Source organism: Drosophila subpulchrella, chromosome X (genome assembly GCF_014743375.2).
Source record: "Drosophila subpulchrella strain 33 F10 #4 breed RU33 chromosome X, RU_Dsub_v1.1 Primary Assembly, whole genome shotgun sequence".
Classification (NCBI taxonomy): Eukaryota; Metazoa; Arthropoda; class Insecta; order Diptera; family Drosophilidae; genus Drosophila; species Drosophila subpulchrella.
In genome coordinates, this window is record NC_050613.1 from 12741873 (window position 1) to 12758654 (window position 16782).

At 44.7% G+C, this 16782-nt stretch overlaps 2 protein-coding genes across 2 annotated transcripts; one reads left to right on the plus strand and one right to left on the minus strand.

Moving 5' to 3' along the window:
• Positions 1 to 4054: 4054 nt before the first annotated feature.
• LOC119558038 lies at positions 4055 to 5921 on the minus strand. Its single transcript, XM_037871186.1, has 2 exons — positions 5766 to 5921; positions 4055 to 5560 (listed from the first exon to the last, which is right to left on the minus strand). The coding sequence occupies exon 2, from the start codon at positions 5546 to 5548 to the stop codon at positions 4316 to 4318; it is 1233 nt and encodes a 410-aa protein (XP_037727114.1). The 5' UTR covers positions 5549 to 5560; positions 5766 to 5921; the 3' UTR covers positions 4055 to 4315.
• A 4376-nt stretch (positions 5922 to 10297) lies between these two features.
• Positions 10298 to 14720, plus strand: LOC119558035 (putative ATP-dependent RNA helicase DHX57). Its single transcript, XM_037871179.1, has 6 exons — positions 10298 to 10450; positions 10527 to 11311; positions 11373 to 12659; positions 12729 to 13690; positions 13752 to 13953; positions 14021 to 14720. Exons 1-6 carry the CDS (start codon positions 10383 to 10385, stop codon positions 14584 to 14586), a joined length of 3870 nt encoding a protein of 1289 aa, XP_037727107.1. The 5' UTR covers positions 10298 to 10382; the 3' UTR covers positions 14587 to 14720.
• The last annotated feature ends 2062 nt before the right edge of the window (positions 14721 to 16782 follow it).

Here is a 16782-nt window from a genome sequence, read left to right on the forward strand (position 1 = left end):
CAGATGGTAAACGAAGGATACATATATCTCAAGTTATGGTAAGAGCTCTCACATTTTTAGAAATTAAAGTAGTATATAAAATACAAATATTTGAACAGAATATAAGCTACATTTTAAGAAAATATATACAATAATATAATATATTATATTAGCCTTATATAGCTGACAGCACTGGTGGGCGTGAATGTGGGGGTTATATTGCGAGCGTGCAAGGGCCAACTCGACGTTTTAATGACGGTTCGGTTCGGGGACAGATCGCATGTTAGTTGACCGGGCCCAGAGAAGGGAGCAAACATTACGGATTACGCACTGGGACCGAGTTTTTTATGGCCGCAAGTAAGTTGGACAACACTTCTTGGCGGCTATTTGCGATTACCCGGTCCCAAAGCGAGCAGACGTGCTCATGTCATAAACTTAGGAAGTGGAGATTCAGATGATCGTGATCGTAATGAAAGTGATTAGACATAGACGTGTGACGTTAATGATACGAACGCCTATATAAATGTGTCACCGTGTGTGAATACCGTGAGATAGACTCGTTTTCTTTGTGTTAACAGAACTCAGTCACGATAATGCGATATGATCTGGGTTAATAAGCTTTACCGCATACCAATTTAAGAAATTTTTACGGAACTTTGTATTGTAACTAGGTCTTCAATTGACACGATTAAAACAAAAACATTGAATATTTAGTAAAATCCAAAAAAAGAATACCATTAATTAAGCATTTAAATTAAAATACTCTATAATATTTATTTGAGCCCAGGAATTTGGTTATTTTTAGTGATATAAGAGAAATTCTAATAATGTTCTTAAGTAATTCTGGTAGGTATGACCATCATATTGAGTTCAAATGCGCTTTTAGTCCCCTTGTTAGTACTATAACATTCATGAATTTTTAATCGCATGAATGACGTAAATTCTTATTGCCCATTTGGAAGTTTTATCGTAGCGTCTGCAATGAGTCCCAGACTCTTAATTAAATTTCCATAGCCGACGTAGAAGAGGTTTTACACGGGGTGTCAGCAAGACAATCGACCATCAAGTGATCCGATTTGGATCTTTTCATGGGATCGCGTTGCAAGTGGCCACAAACAAGTGCCCGCTGTACATGCAGACGTGAGTATATAGGAAAGAGTTCCACGTACTTACTAACCCCATATAAAACCGACTCATTACCCCGGCAAAGAGGACGGTGATGTGATGTGATGTTCATGGCTATAGCTATAGGCCCCGATGATGATGACGATGACAGCCCAATGAAAGAGAGAGAGGGTTTCCTCTGGGGTATGGGGCGTATGTTTTTCTTATTCCGGGCAAAACTTATTACTAAGTAGGAGCAGATCGCGAGCAAACCGAATGAATGGAAAATTGTGGGAACAATGGAACGTTTGCCGAGCGTGAGAATTTGCCACCGCCAACGCGTCGGGGGCTTCTTTTTCTTCGACTTTTTTCTTATACCCAGAAATCTCCCATTTTGGAGCTGGAAACTCCGAGGCTGTTTAGCACACAATGCCGCCATTAAAGGTCGTCGCTGTCTCCGAGTCGCCGAATCTCCCAGGCCCAGAAAACACCATCTTATTTACCATCTATATATGTATATATATATATATGGTATACCTACTACTCCCCCATTGCATTCGCTGGAAGTTGCGCAGATCCGATGCCAAATTGCCGTCTTTAAGTTGACTAATTTTCATTTTGGGCCGCTGCATTTTCCACTTGCCATCTGACATTTTCATAAGCCCTCAAGTATGCGCATAATTCGAATGCGATTTTAAGCGTATGTGCGAAAAGATTTCCCCTCGACCCGGGCTTTTCATGTCTCAAGGTTCAATGTCTTCGGTTCCAACGTCGCCGTGTGCGTGACTCGGCATTATAAGTGGGGGTCAATCGGCGGGAACATCGTGTCTTCAAAATGCGACTGACTTGGCAATTATAGTTGCAATGCTCAAGATTTTTACCCATGTTAATGATGGAAAATCTGAAAAAAATTATAAGAGCATTTTCATTTTAAGTATTGTAGTCGCTTGATGCATTTTTATAGATTTTTTTTATATCTCTTTGCATATAGTGTGTTATTAGTTGCAAGAAATCTTTTTTAGAAACCTTTAAAATTAACATTTCCACATTTTTAAGTTCCATTTTGATAAGACCCACAATATGCAAAAGAAGTTTACAAGCATTTTATAGTAAATATTGTAATTATTGCCAATTATTTTTCGATAATGGATGAACTTGATATGATAAAAATATAAAACGTAACTTCTGGTGTTAAATTGTTAAATTTAAAAAAGTATACACAAATAATTAGAAATACTAAAGATTGATTAAAGATATAGAGCTATAATATCAGCAAGAGGTAAAACTTCAAGATTTGCTCAGTTAAATGTTCATTTTTATATATTTAAACCTAAAATGTATTATCCATTCCCAACGCTTTAGTGTCCAAACCAATGTAAATGTTAATACATATTAGGTTGGGGTACATTAACCATTTCCGAAACACGGTTCACAAAATTCGCTGAACTCGCTCACTTTTGGCGCACTTCAAAGCGACTAAGTGAAAATTAAAGCCCGAGCGAAACGAGATCATTAAGTGAGTTCCCCTTAAATGGAGGCCATAAAAATGTAGCCGGCCAACGAATAAATTTAGATGTAAGAATTGTCATTAGAAGGAAATCGCTTACAATGTTTAAGCCCAACTCGTCTCTAGCCAAACCAACACCAAACATTAAAAACAAATGAACACTGAGAAAAATATTAAGATAGAAAGACTTGAAAGAAAGAAGAAAGAAAATGTAATATAAAAGTCTGCTTCATGATTTATTAAATTAGTTGTGTAAGAAGTAATGGTTTTGGAAATATGACAAAATATAAAATCTTATCTGTAAAAAAAATAATATTTTTAATTCGATAAGTGCCAAACTTAAAAAAAATTTCTCTTAAAAATAGTTTGATTTTCAGAAATTCTAAGTGAAAGCATTTATACACAATCCAAATCCATTTAAACCACTTTATTGTGAAATAAGATGTAATTATAAAAAGACATATTGTGATATTTTTTACTATGCTTTTCCTTGATTCGAATATTTTGAGAATTTTATAAAAAAAAAACATTTTCTATAAATCAAATTCACAAATTCCAGTGTCTTCTTCTCGAACATCTTCGTCTTGGCCCGCCCTTTCGAGAAATTCACCTAACTGGCTTTTAATTGTTTGAGACGGAGGGCTGAAGGAGAAGACGAGGTGTCTGTTTTCCTATCTTTTTCCGGGCTCACATGTCGCCTGGTGTCGGTGACAAAAAACAAACGAAAATCAAACAAACAAACCAACGACGGACCCATGCAGAGTTGCCATTCCTATTCCTATGTGGCATGTAACTCCGTTTACGACTGCCAAGAGTCGCCCTTTGTTGTAAGCCGGAAAAGTCGCAGTGTTTACCTGGTGGCCATATCTCTATCATGATCGCGGCCAGAGATTTCCTGGTAGTTGCAAAACCAAACTCATCTGGCCAAAGACGCCACGAGCTCATCTTGCGACAGTGATTAACGAGACAAATGACGGGCACATTCGAAGGATTTCCTAATGAGTTGCCACTGGCTTAAATAGTTTTATTAATTAGTTGGTATATGATGTTAAAAATTTTACTAAAAGATCCCCACAAATTATCTTTAAATCGAAATTTTTATAGACAATAGAATATAAGGAAATATAAATACTTTAAACAATTAGAAATAAGTGTTATCATAGTTTACTTAATAAAAATGACTTAAAATTACTTGATGATATAAAGAAACGTAGTCTTAACTTAAATAAAAATAATAATAAATTATTCTTAGATTAAATGTTAATTGTAATAAGCAATCAGTATAAAGAAATATAAAAATATAAAATGTATAATATTAAAAACAAAGAAAGCTAAATCCATAATCTGAGTAGTAAGTAGTAAAAGTAAGTCAATTAAAAATGTTTAATTAATTAATTATCAATCATATGTTTTAATGAAACGCTAGGTAATTTTCTCTACTTAGATCCCTAAGTATAAACACCATTTTAGACGACACTCTTTTATTATCATTAGTAAAACGTACAAACTCGTACTAGAGGTCCAAAAAAAAGTCGCACGTCTTATGGGAATCTCTCTTGGTATTTAAGCTATCAGGGGGACGTCGTTCCTTTAGCATCTCACCCTATAGGAAATGTCCAATGGTTCCGTGTGACCCGAAATGAAGGTGCGTCGACTTCTGAACACTAAACAAATTTGGAAAATATTCAATTGTAAACGGAAACTAACAGCCAGCGATGAGCAAAGTTAGTAGTTCATCGTCTGGCTGGTCACTTGATCGTGAATGGCACGGCTGAGGGTCTCCAGAGTGGGTGCGTCCATTTCGCGGATGAGGCACAGGGTGGCCGATAGCAGGTTGCTATTCTGGCGGTAGCGTCGCTCCTCGGAATTCCCAGCATTTCCAGCATAATAGGATGTGGTGGCCACCGGCGACTGTGCCGATACACTGGTCACTCCACCTCCGTTGGCCATGTTATCGACGAGATCACGGCGCCTGCCATCCATGGAATCCATGCGGCCATGGCCCAACAAGGCGGCAGCGGCTGCTGTGGCTGCAGGGCTGGAATTCGCACGATAGCCCTGGGTAGCAGCCTGCGGAGTCAGCCGTCCCTGGTGGCCCAGGTGTCCCTGGTGTCCCTGGTGTCCCAGGTGACCCTGATGTCCCTGCTGATAGTTGGGCGCCATGCGCATGTGATCACTTCCTGCAATTGTACGCGGCCCCGATGGGGTCCTGGACAGGCAGGCTCCTCCCTCCAACTCGGCAGCATCTCCGCCGGCACTTCGGTTCGGCTTGGCCAACTCCTGCATCTGCATCGGCAGGCCATCGAAGCTATCCCGCTGGCGCAGCTGGCGCTGCTCCTGCTGTTCCCGCTGACGCTCCCTGCGGCGCTCCATCTCCTGCCGCTCCAGTTCTTCCTCCCGCTCGATCCGCTCGCGACAGGCCTTGGCGCTGGAGCTGGAACTGGATGGCGAGCCGGAGCTCGAGTTGGTGACTTTCAGCTTGTTGGCACCCACCTCAGTGGCCGGCGAACTGATCGCACTCTTTGGAGCCGGATAGTACTCCTGCTTCAGGGCGGCCTGGCGCTCCTGCTCGCTGACATCCACGTTGTCCAGCTTCTTCAGTTGCGGCAGCTTGCGGAGCACACATGCCCGATACTTGGAGCCGGCGGCCACGGCGCATGGATTGTCATCCAGCCACAGGGAGGTCAAGGAATGGGCATTGGACAAATAGTTGAGCTCCTCAAAGCTCGGAATCTCGTTCTTGCGCAGATACAGCTCCTTCAGCTTGTGGCAATTCTGCAGACTACTCAGGGTATTGATCTTGTTAACACTCAGTGCAAGGACCTCCAGGCGCGGCATGCGGAGACAGATGGTGATGTCCTCCAGATCGCTGCCCCAGGCATTCAACTTCACGGCCTTGCGGTAGTCCGAGCACTTGGACTTGGCCTCCACCAGCTGCTCCGTCAGTCGGTTAACCATCTCGATGACGATCTGGCGATGAAGAGATGGTACATACGATGGGTATCAGCAAACTTTTACACCGCGGTTGCATGCAATAACGCCCCCGGAAAACAACGCACAGTGAAATAACGCCCGATAAAAAAAAAACGCACAGTGATATAACGCCCGGTGAAATACAACCCTGTGCTTTTTTTCGGCCTTATTTCACTGAGCGTTACCGCACACCGGTACCCACCTTTCACAGCAATGTTTTGGTGAAAAAAAAAAACGGAAACCGAAATTTACCAAAGTTATCTCGCGACAATTTCTTACAAATCGGAATACAAAAAAAATACCCCGAAATAAACGAAAAAAAATTTAGTGGAGATTCCGACGTGCTCACTTAGAGTGTTAGGAACTTACTGACGATATAGGGCCCGGCCTCCGGGCATGTTAACCGTATTTCGCCAGGCCTACTATGCTAAAAGTTTTTCCCCCTTTTTTGTTAGAAAATCATCGTTTTCCAAATATCCTGACAAAGTAGGCTTGATAAAAATGCCTACTATGATAAAAATGTTTCTGATTCTAATTTCTATAAAATAGTTAACGATTTCCGCCCAATCCAAATGGAAAAAATTTGGTTTGAACCGTGTTATAGAGCAGTTGTCCATTAAAAAAACGATTTTGAAAAATTCGGTTCCAAATACTTCCAGGACCTCTTAAAGATCGCAAAATTTCGATTTGAAATTTGAATTACCCCCAGCTGATGAGCCCCAACCGACATCCGGTTTTCTAGTTTACAAACACCTGACCAAAATAGTATGGTTAATCAATAGATGCAAATTTAAGTCAAAATGTATAGCTAACCTGTAAAATCCTAGATCTTAATCTCCCCTTTAATCAGAAAAAAATCTTCTACATGGGATGACGCATGTAGTCAACACAGAGGAACACACACATCGATAAGTTGGCATATACAGTGTGCGGCAATTAATAAAATAAAAACAATAAATAAATAAAATTTTATTATAAGTTCATTATCGAGGGTGCCATAGAAATCGCGCAGCGCTGAATTAGAGTGGATATCTCATAAGAGTAAATACAAATTTACGACCAGAACCCAACGATTTTCAAACAAAAACACCTCCTAAAAAACCCTGACAAAGTGGGCGTGCGAAAAGGAAATCAGAACTTATCCCAAATGAATGCATACACAAAAGTAAAAAACAAAAATATTTTTCTGGTTTTTATTAACATTTACGATAACATAATTTGTATTTGGTTCCATTTTGAATTATCAAAATGAAACTGCCAAACAGCCAGAAACTGCCAGAATTCAAAGTCCATTAAATTGCCCTATCTTCTCAATGGAACCAATAGATTAGACAACCTATTAAAAATGTTTTCAGATAATTACTATTCCCAGTTAGTAACATATCCATCCCCCCATTTAAACTCGATTATGTAATGTTATCGGTCTGTAATTGAAGGATTTCCGGCACTCTCTCCAAAAAGATAGCAGACCGCAACTGTGGCCGAAAGGGTTTTTAATGGTCCGAAAGGGTTTTGTTTTGTGGGAAATTAATGCTTTTTTCCCCTAGGGTATGACATAGCTCTCAGAATTCAGATGGCGACCATAGTCCTTCGCTTCACCATGGACCGAGTCCTCGATCTTGTCGTCATCGTTGCTATCGTCCAGATCCTCTACGTCCTTGGTGTCCGCCATGTCCATGTCATCGACTCCCTCGATGTCCTTCACGTCCTCGTCGTCCTTCATGTCCTTAACGCGCTTGCTGTTCATGTAGTCCTTGAGGTCCTTGATGTCCATCTCCATGTCCATGTCATCGACTCCCTCGATGTCCTTCACGCGCTTGCTGTTCATGTAGTCCTTGAGTTCCAAGACGTCCTTAATGTCCTCATAGTCGTCGATGTTCGGCATGCCAGCGAATGCCAGCTCGACGACATTCGGGGCATCGGTGCCACGCGAAACAAAGGTCGGTGGTGCCATGGAGAATATTCTGTAGTTCCGGGCGGCCAGTGGATCGTAGCTTTGCCTGCAGTGCGGATTCCTGGTGGTCAGCAGCCTGAAGTATTTGTAGAAAGTCGCGGCAAACTTCAGATTGGCCTCGAAGTCGCACCAAACGAGGTCTTCGATTGGGATTTCAATCGGTATCTGCATATCATACAGTAATTCCTGCAACAACACGAAGTTCATCCTGAAGTCGGATATTGCGTTTGTCGCGAAAATCACAGCCCTCAGTGGCACGACATTCTCGTAAATCCGGTCCAAAAGCTGGCAGTAGATCGCGCCAGAGCAAAGTTCCTCGATGCACTGGATGTCAGTCTTAAGGGTATCGTTCACCCACTTGCGTATTATAGCAGATATTTGCATATAGGCTCTCTCCTTGGCGGTCAACTCGATGTTTTCCATTGTTGGCTCGACAATTTTCGATATCTTATTACTTAGTAGATGAAATTTATTTTTGGAATGTTGCAAAACGTATCGAAAATATTACTAAAATCAAAAGGAATATTTGTGTTTGCTTTTGTGTTCGCACCGCAGAGAGTTAAGTATGAGAATGAACAAATTGGAATCTGTTCAGTGTTAGGTTCTGATTTCCTTTTCGCACGCCTACTTGGTCAGGGATTTTTGAATAAATGTGACTAAGAAAAAAAGTGTAAGCACTTTTTATCATGGTAGGCATTTGTAAAGTAAGTTTAGAAATCCCGACAAAGTAGACAACCTAACCCTGCAATAGCCTACTATGATAAAAGTGTTTACACATTTCGTAAAAAACAAAATTTATCAAAAAACCCTCACAAAGTAGGCGTGCGGAAAGGAAATCAGAACCTAACACCGAAAGGATTCCAATTTGTTCATTCTTTTACTTTACTCAGTTGAGTGCAGACACAAAAGTCTAAAAAGAAATAATCTTCTGGTTTTTAGATATATTTTCGATACGTTTTGCAAAAGTTAAATATATAAATTTGTTTTTCTAAGTAATAAGATATCGAAAATTGTCGAACCAACAATGGAGAACGCCGAGTTAAGCGCGAAGGAGAGTGCCTATATGCGAATCTCGGCCACAATACGCAAGTGGGTCAATGAGACCCTGGAGACTGACATCCAGTGCATCGAGGAACTTTCCTCTGGCGCGATCTACTGTCAGCTCTTGGACCTGATTTTCGAAGATGTCGTGCCAATGAAGGATGTGATTATCGCGACAAACGCTGTAGCCGACTTCAGGAAGAACTTCTCGTTGTTGCAGGACTGCCTTCATCTTCTGCAGATACCGATAGAGATTCCGATCGAAAAGCTCGTTTGGTGCGACTTCGAGGCCAATCTGAAGTTTGCCGCGAATTTCTTCAAGTACTTCAGGCTGCTGACCACCAAAAATCGCAATCGCAGGCTAACCTATGATCCGCTGGCCGCCCGGAACTATCAAAGTTTCTCCCTGGCGCCACCGTCCTTTGTTTCGTGTGGAACGGATGCCCCGAATCTCGTCGAGCTGGCATTCGCTGGCATAACGGACATCGTGGACTACGACGAAATCAAGGACGTCTTGGACCTCAAGGATTTCATAGACGGCGAGCAGGCTGAGGACATCAAGGACAGTAAGGATGACGTGGATCCTAAGAACGTCGAGGACATGGAATGCGTCGAGGACACGGAATGCGTCGAGGACATGGAATGCGTCGAAGACGTCGATGACGTAGATTACATCGAGGAAGACGAGGCCGTCGAGCGCGTCCAGGACGTAGAGGACATTGAGCGCCTTGAGGGCGCTGATGACATGGACATGGAGATGGACATCAAGGACGTCTTGGACCTCAACGACTACATGAACAGCAAGCGCGTTGAGGACATGAAAGACGACGAGGACGTGAAGGACATCGAGGGAGTCGATGACATGGACATGGAGGACACCAAGGACGTAGAGGATCTGGACGATAGCAACGATGACGACAAGATCGAGGACTCGATCCAGGCTGAAACGAAGGACCATGGGCGCCGTCTGAGTTCTGGAAGCTATGCCAAACTCTAGGCGAAAAAATCATTAATTTCCCACAAAGAAAACACTTTCGGACCATTTTAAACCCTTTCGGCCCCAGTTGCGGTCTGGTTTCGTCTTGAAGAGAAACCCTGGAAACCCTCTAATTACAGACCGATAACATTTTAAAACTGAGTTTAAATGGGGGCATAGCTATGCTACTAACTGGGAATAGTAATTAACTTAACATTTTTAAAAGGTTGCTTGATCAATTGGTTGGCAGATTTATTTGATGGTCTTATGTCTTTAATTCTTTCAGTTCTAGAGTATTATGCAACTGCATGGAAAAAAGGAATAAAATCTATTTTTAGCTAAAAATGTAATATATTTAAACCTTTATTTACTAGTATTATAGCAAAATGACAACCGAATTAAAAGTGATTTCAACCAAATGCCAATTTAACCAGCGTCAAAATTATTTTGATTGCGATTGTCTATCGATAGTTTAGCGGCTATCCAATTTCTCCACCGATAACGTTCGATTGGCGTCTGGTCGTACCAGCGCTAGATTTGGCGTCGTACGTTCAGCTACTTTATAGCCAGATTAGATAATGTTGAAAATTGGTTTTTGATTTTCTCATATTCTTTGATTGCTTTCAGGTTTAAAATATGCTATTTAAATTTTAACAAGTAATATATATTTTTATGTTCACTGTTTTTGTCAACTTAAACATAAACTTGGCAAGAAATAAAATCTAGATAATTTTATAATTAAAAATAGCTGCCGTTGGAAAGCCAGAGTTGCCACTGGCAACCTGCCAGCACTGTTAGGCGTTTGTTGTGAAATTTACCTGATTTACTTTTGCCATTTTCCGGTGGCCATGGACGAATCCTCGCGACAGCACATGGAGGACTGCTTCCTGCGCAGCCCCAGCGACATCCGCACCACGTGAGTATGCCCTGCGCCAGCCCCGTAAATGACCACATCCGACTGACATTCGAAATCCTCTTCTCGCCCAAAAAAGCAACGTGCCCGCGGTGCCGAAATCACAGGCGGCGGACAACAAGTCCCGGAAAACGGAGCTGCACGTCCTCCGGCTGAACGACGAGTCCCGCCAGATGACCATGGACACGCTGCGCCAGATCCATGGGCCCGACTTCCAGCTGGACGACATCAGCAAGTACAAGGATCGCGGACGCGGCGGCCACGGCGTGAAACACTCGTACTGGCAGGATCGCGGCACCCTGGTCGTCCAGAGTGTCCAGGGCGTGAGCTCCTCGCGTGGCGGCAACGACAGCGATGGGGATCGCCTGCGTCGCTATGCCCTGGCCAAGCTGGAGAACTATGGCTTCCAGGCTGTCCACTGCTTGGAGGCCTATGAGCACTGCTCCGGCGACACAGAGGCCGCCCTGTTGCTACTCTACCGACGCTACATGAGGATTCCCGAGGAGGAGCAGCTGACCCTCGAGCCACCCGGCGAGCAGGAACTGCTGGACATGCGCGCCGAGGAGAAGGAGGCCCTGGAATCCATCTACGATCAGGCATACGAGGAGCGCGAGGCGAATCGGGTGTGGAATCTCAAGTTCCGCATCGATCACCTGCTTGCCCACAGTCCCTCGGAGGTGCGGAAAGCCAGGGAGGCGGTCCTGGCAGCTGCTGCTGCCGCTGCCCAGGCGGCGCTGGACAAGAAGAAGAAGGCACCGCAGCGGTGTCGCAACTTTGACCGCGACGGCACATGCAAGTTCGGCCCCAAGTGCCGGTTCGCCCACCTGCCACCGCAGCCCACGGAAGCGGACATTGCCAAGAAGGGTGAGTGGTCTATGCGGGCTTAGCTTTATATATTTTATTCTAAGTAAGTCTCCTCTTTCAGACAGCGTTGACGAGAACGACAACGAATTGTGGTTCCATGTGGAGGTGCGCTTCCCGCCGGGCAGCCGCTATCCATATGAGGCACCCTTTGTATACCTGAAAACCACCTGCCACGACATCCCGCACGAGCTGCGCCTTCGCTACGCCCGCCACCTGTACAAAGAAGCTAGAGAGATCTGCCGCGATGGCATTCCGTGTGTGTACAGCATCTGCGACCTGTTGCAGTCCAATGAACAGCTATCCGGTCGTCTGGACACGTCACCTTTTCCCTCGCCCAAGCGCTCAATATTCCACGACGAACCAGAGGGCGGTGGCGCCGATCAGAATGGTTTGGATCAGCAGGCGCCAAAGCCAACGCATTACGCCCGTGGGCAAACGTCGCGAAATGATGGAGGCCATCAGCGGAATGTGGAGGCGCAGAGCCGGGAGAATCGTCGCCTGCTGCAGCAGTTCGTGGAGCGGCGAAAGGAAGAGCGCTACCAGAAGGTCATTGATGGCCGGAAACAGCTGCCAGCGTTCGCCGAAATTGAACGTATACTGGCGCTAATCGAAAGCTCGCCTGTGGTGGTCATATCCGGTGAAACGGGTTGCGGAAAGAGTACCCAAGTGCCACAGTTCATCCTAGACAATTGGTTTTTCCGCTCCCTCCAACTGCCGGCGAGGGAGAACTTGCCCCACGTGGAGATCATTTGCACGCAGCCACGACGTCTTTCGGCCATCGGAGTGGCGGAGCGTGTGGCTGCCGAGCGGCTGGATCGCATTGGTCAGCTGGTGGGCTACCAGATACGGCTGGAGAACAAGGTGTCGCAGAGCACGCGCCTCAGCTTCTGCACCACGGGCATTCTGTTGCGCCGCCTGGCCTCCGATCCGCTGCTGGGCAGCGTCACCCATGTCATAGTGGACGAAGTGCACGAACGTTCCGAGGAATCGGACTTCTTGTTGCTCATCTTGAAGAATTTGTTGCAAGAACGCAAGGATCTCAAAGTAATCCTCATGTCGGCCACTCTAAATGCCACTCTCTTTTCGGATTACTTTGGTGGAGCTCCCGTGCTGGACATTCCTGGTCGCACTTTTCCCGTCCAGCAGCTCTTCCTGGAGGATATTGTGGAGATGAGCGATTTCGTCATGGAGTATGACACCAAGTACTGCCGTAAGCTGAAGAAACATGAACAGGACGTCCTGGAGCGTGAGCTGGAGTACGCCGATGTCCAGGCTTCCGGGCAGGCGCCAGGAAAGAAGATCAAGGATGAAAAACTTACTCTGGCCGAGATCTATCAGCGTTATGCGGGTAAGTGGCTGAATGGGCCTTCCGGTGGCTTACCAACAGCTTAACATTTTCTTCTGTTATCATTTTTAGAATACAGCAAGCCCACGTGCAAGAGTATTTACCTGATGGAGCCAATGACCATCAATCCGGAACTGATCGAATCCGTACTTAAATACATCGTTGAAGGCTCCCACGATTGGCCGCGCGAGGGAACTATACTCATCTTTCTTCCCGGCTTCGGGGAGATCCAAACCGTGCATGATTCTTTGATGGATAATGCCCTCTTCTCGCCACGTGCCGGCAAATTCATCCTGGTTCCCTTGCACTCTGCTCTCTCTGGCGAGGATCAGGCGCTGGTATTTAAGAAGGCGCCACCCGGTAAAAGGAAGATTGTGCTAAGCACGAACATCGCCGAGACCTCGGTGACCATCGACGACTGTGTCTTCGTGGTAGACTGCGGCCTGATGAAGGAGAAGTGTTTCGACTCAAACCGTAATATGGAATCACTGGACCTGGTCTGGGTCTCCCGTGCCAATGCCAAGCAGCGCAAGGGTCGTGCCGGTCGCGTGATGCCGGGAGTGTGCATTCACCTGTATACCAGTTACCGCTACAACCACCACATTCTGGGCCAGCCGGTGCCGGAGATCCAGCGTGTGCCGCTTGAGCAGATTGTGTTGCGGATCAAGACCTTGCAGACGTTCGCCTCGCGCAACACGCTTTCGGTTCTCCTGGAGACCCTGGAGGCGCCCACAGAGGATAGTGTTCTGGGTGCGCTAACACGTTTGAGGGATGTGGGAGCTCTAGATGCGGAGGACCAGTTGACGCCGCTGGGTCACCATCTCGCCGCCCTGCCTGTGGACGTGCGCATTGGCAAGCTGATGTTGTACGGGGCAATCTTCCAGTGCCTAGACAGCGTACTGACCATCGCCGCCTGCCTGAGCAATAAGTCGCCGTTCGTAAGTCCCATGAGCAAGCGCACGGAGGCGGACAAGTGCAAAAGGATGTTTGCCCTGGGCAACAGCGATCACCTCACCGTGCTGAATGCGTACAGGGTAAGTTAAAATTCCCTAAAGAAAAAGCCACTCTTATAATCTTTGATTTCTTATTCCAAAGAAATGGCTGGATGTGGCGCGTAGGGGTAACTATGCAGCCAGCAGGAACTACGCCAGTGAGCACTTTCTGTCGCTGAACACGCTTGAGACGATAGCCGACCTTAAGTACCAGTACCTGGAGCTACTCGTTTCCATTGGCTTTGTGCCCATCAATGTGCCTCGGAGGCGCAAGAATGCCTGCGACAATATTCTCACACTAACAGGTATGCTTCCCAGCTGTCCTTTTTCCCTTGAAACCTACAAAATAATACGAAATTTAATTTCCTGCAGGTGTGGAGCAGAATCACAACGGCGATAACAACAGGCTGCTGACCTCGCTCCTTTGCGCCGCCCTCTATCCAAACATCGTAAAGATAATGACGCCGGAGCGCGTCTACGTCCAGACGGCTGGCGGTGCTGTGCCACGCGAGCCGAGCCACCAGGACTTGCGCTTCAAGACGCGCGGCGATGGCTATGTAAAGATTCACCCGTCGTCTGTCAACTCGCATGTGGCTGTCTTCCAGGCGCCCTTCCTTGTTTACCAAGAGAAGGTGCGCACCAGCGCCATCTACATCCGGGACTGCTCGATGCTGCCACTCATCGCCATGGTCCTGTTTGCCGGCAGTGACTTTAAGGTGGAGCTTCACGACGGCGACTTCCTGTTCCTGCTGGAGAGCGGCTGGATTATCCTGAAGGCCCACGACCTCGAGACCGCCGAGATGGTGCAGTGCCTGCGGTCGGAGATGATCAAGCTGCTGGAGGAGAAGATTCGCGACCCGTGCCTTAACCTGCTGCACCACAAGAACGGCTGCCGGATGATCGGCAACATAGTCCACCTGATCAGTAAAAATAGCTGAGACCCTCATTTCACAACTACCCAAATCGATTGTACATTTTGTGTAATAGCAGTTGTAGCCGATATTTAAAATACCTGTAATATACGCCAAACGAGACCAATAACGAATCACCGAATCGATGGCTTTAAACCACGCTTTTTAGAGTTTGTTCAATGGGTAATAGAGAAGTGGATTCTGCGAAAAGGTTCCTAGTTCAGAATGATATTCATCGCTAACTGCCTCATTAATAAATCTTGTTTTTTTTTTACGTCTAGTTAAAAAACTTATGTACTCTTTGTAATAGACCAATATTATTTTACGATTACCTCCCAACCGCAAATACTGGTTTATCAAGTTTAATAAACGATCATTATTTGAACCATGTCTTGTAATGCCTTGATTTAATTTGTAATCAATCATTTTCGGGCTAGAATATTTGCCTGATGAAGAACCGATTGGTTGATTGATTGATTTAAAAAAAGAGAAATATAAAAAATCAATATTATGGCTAATACTTATCAAATAGTAAATATCACTTAATCAGTAAAGAACTCTGTCGAACCATACAAAAAAGCAGTTATATGTACTAAACTATTAAAAACAAAGTCAGTTACAGATATTTAGTTTCTGTTGGCCAAGTTTTCTTGTAACTCGTCGGGGTTTGGGCAAGACACATTTCTTATAAACATGATCTATGATCATCTCAGTTCCTTGAAGGAATTTCTTCACATTATCCATCAATCTCATGGATGATTGATTAAACCAAACGAAAGGGCGCCCAAATCATCACCAAATGTCAACTGCGAATCGATCATTTATGTATGTTGGGTTGTCCGCGTTCCAACCGGCGGGATCCAAGACATTTCTAGAGGCCCGGGGGCTGGTGTCCCATCAATTACAATTCGTTTGCATTTATTTAAATACACTTGGATTTGTGGCGGCCACTTTGCGATGACAGGCGAAAGACCGGGGCGGTTCCGTCGATACATCAAAGCTGACTAGCATTCGTACTTGCAGCGTAATTAATTAATTATGCTTATCAACATTGGCTAATGCACCCATGAATCAGTTGCCAATTTAAATAGGTGTCCGCTATTCCGATTCAGCCCAATATTCGGGGCCTTGAGCGGTTTCTCTCTTTCGTTTTGGCCCACTCTGGATCTCTGTTTAACGAAAAATCGCACTTTTCGCAGTAGCTTATCTTTCCAATTAAAGGCTCCACTGATCGAGTACAAATGGGACATTTTAGCACCTCGTCGAGTGCTATTTGCCCAGCTCTGATTTGAGGAGCAAACCCATCTGTTGGGGGGTTCCCTCCCATCGCAGGGGATGGGGGGAGTTGGTCAAACACGATCAATGACGTGGGAAGTTCAAGCAATCGTCCAACATTAAATATTATATACATATATTTTCCGGGAACTTGGTGTGGATCTAGTAATTAAGATTATTTTATCGACATGATGATTTTTCGTCCATAAATAAGTATGGGAAACTATTTTACAAGAAGTTAAGAAAATACATTTGATCAAAAATACTTTTTTAATGTTCTGGATTATATTTATAAATATAATGACATATAAATATCAGGCAATTAATGTCAAACTTATATATACATACGATTATAGTTTTTACAAAGTGTATGTGAGTTTAGATTTTTTAAAAATCTAGGTTTGTCAGCACTGCTCTACTTTTTGCTCTGAAAACTATAGATCTCCGATGATCGTGAGTTGTGCTTTTTACGACCGCTAAGCTGCGTCGGCGCACAGTGGGCATAATGCCAGACCTACTAGATAAACTTTTCTTGAATTCTCCAGTACACAGATTAATACACAAATAAATTTAAGACATTTGATTTTTTAACTAGATCATTTCCCATCAACACTTGATCAAAAAATATTTTGGAGATACAATTTTAGAATCGTTCGGCTTTCAGTTGACTGATCCAGACATCCGAGAAGATTCGCTTACTCCTATCCAGTGCAAAGCACTTCTTATCAACACTATCATTGTCCCCAGTCGATCCGATGCCCCGGGCTACGGCTACCTCCATCTCCATGCTCTCTTGAGCTTTCTCTGCTCTTCCACAGTCGCAAAATCCAAATCGATTGGGGGAGAATACGAAATATGGAGCGTGAGCAAAAAACGAGGCGATAACTCAACTCTGATCGTCAAGTGTCAGCGGTTCTGAGTTGCACTTACACGACTCTCACCTATCGA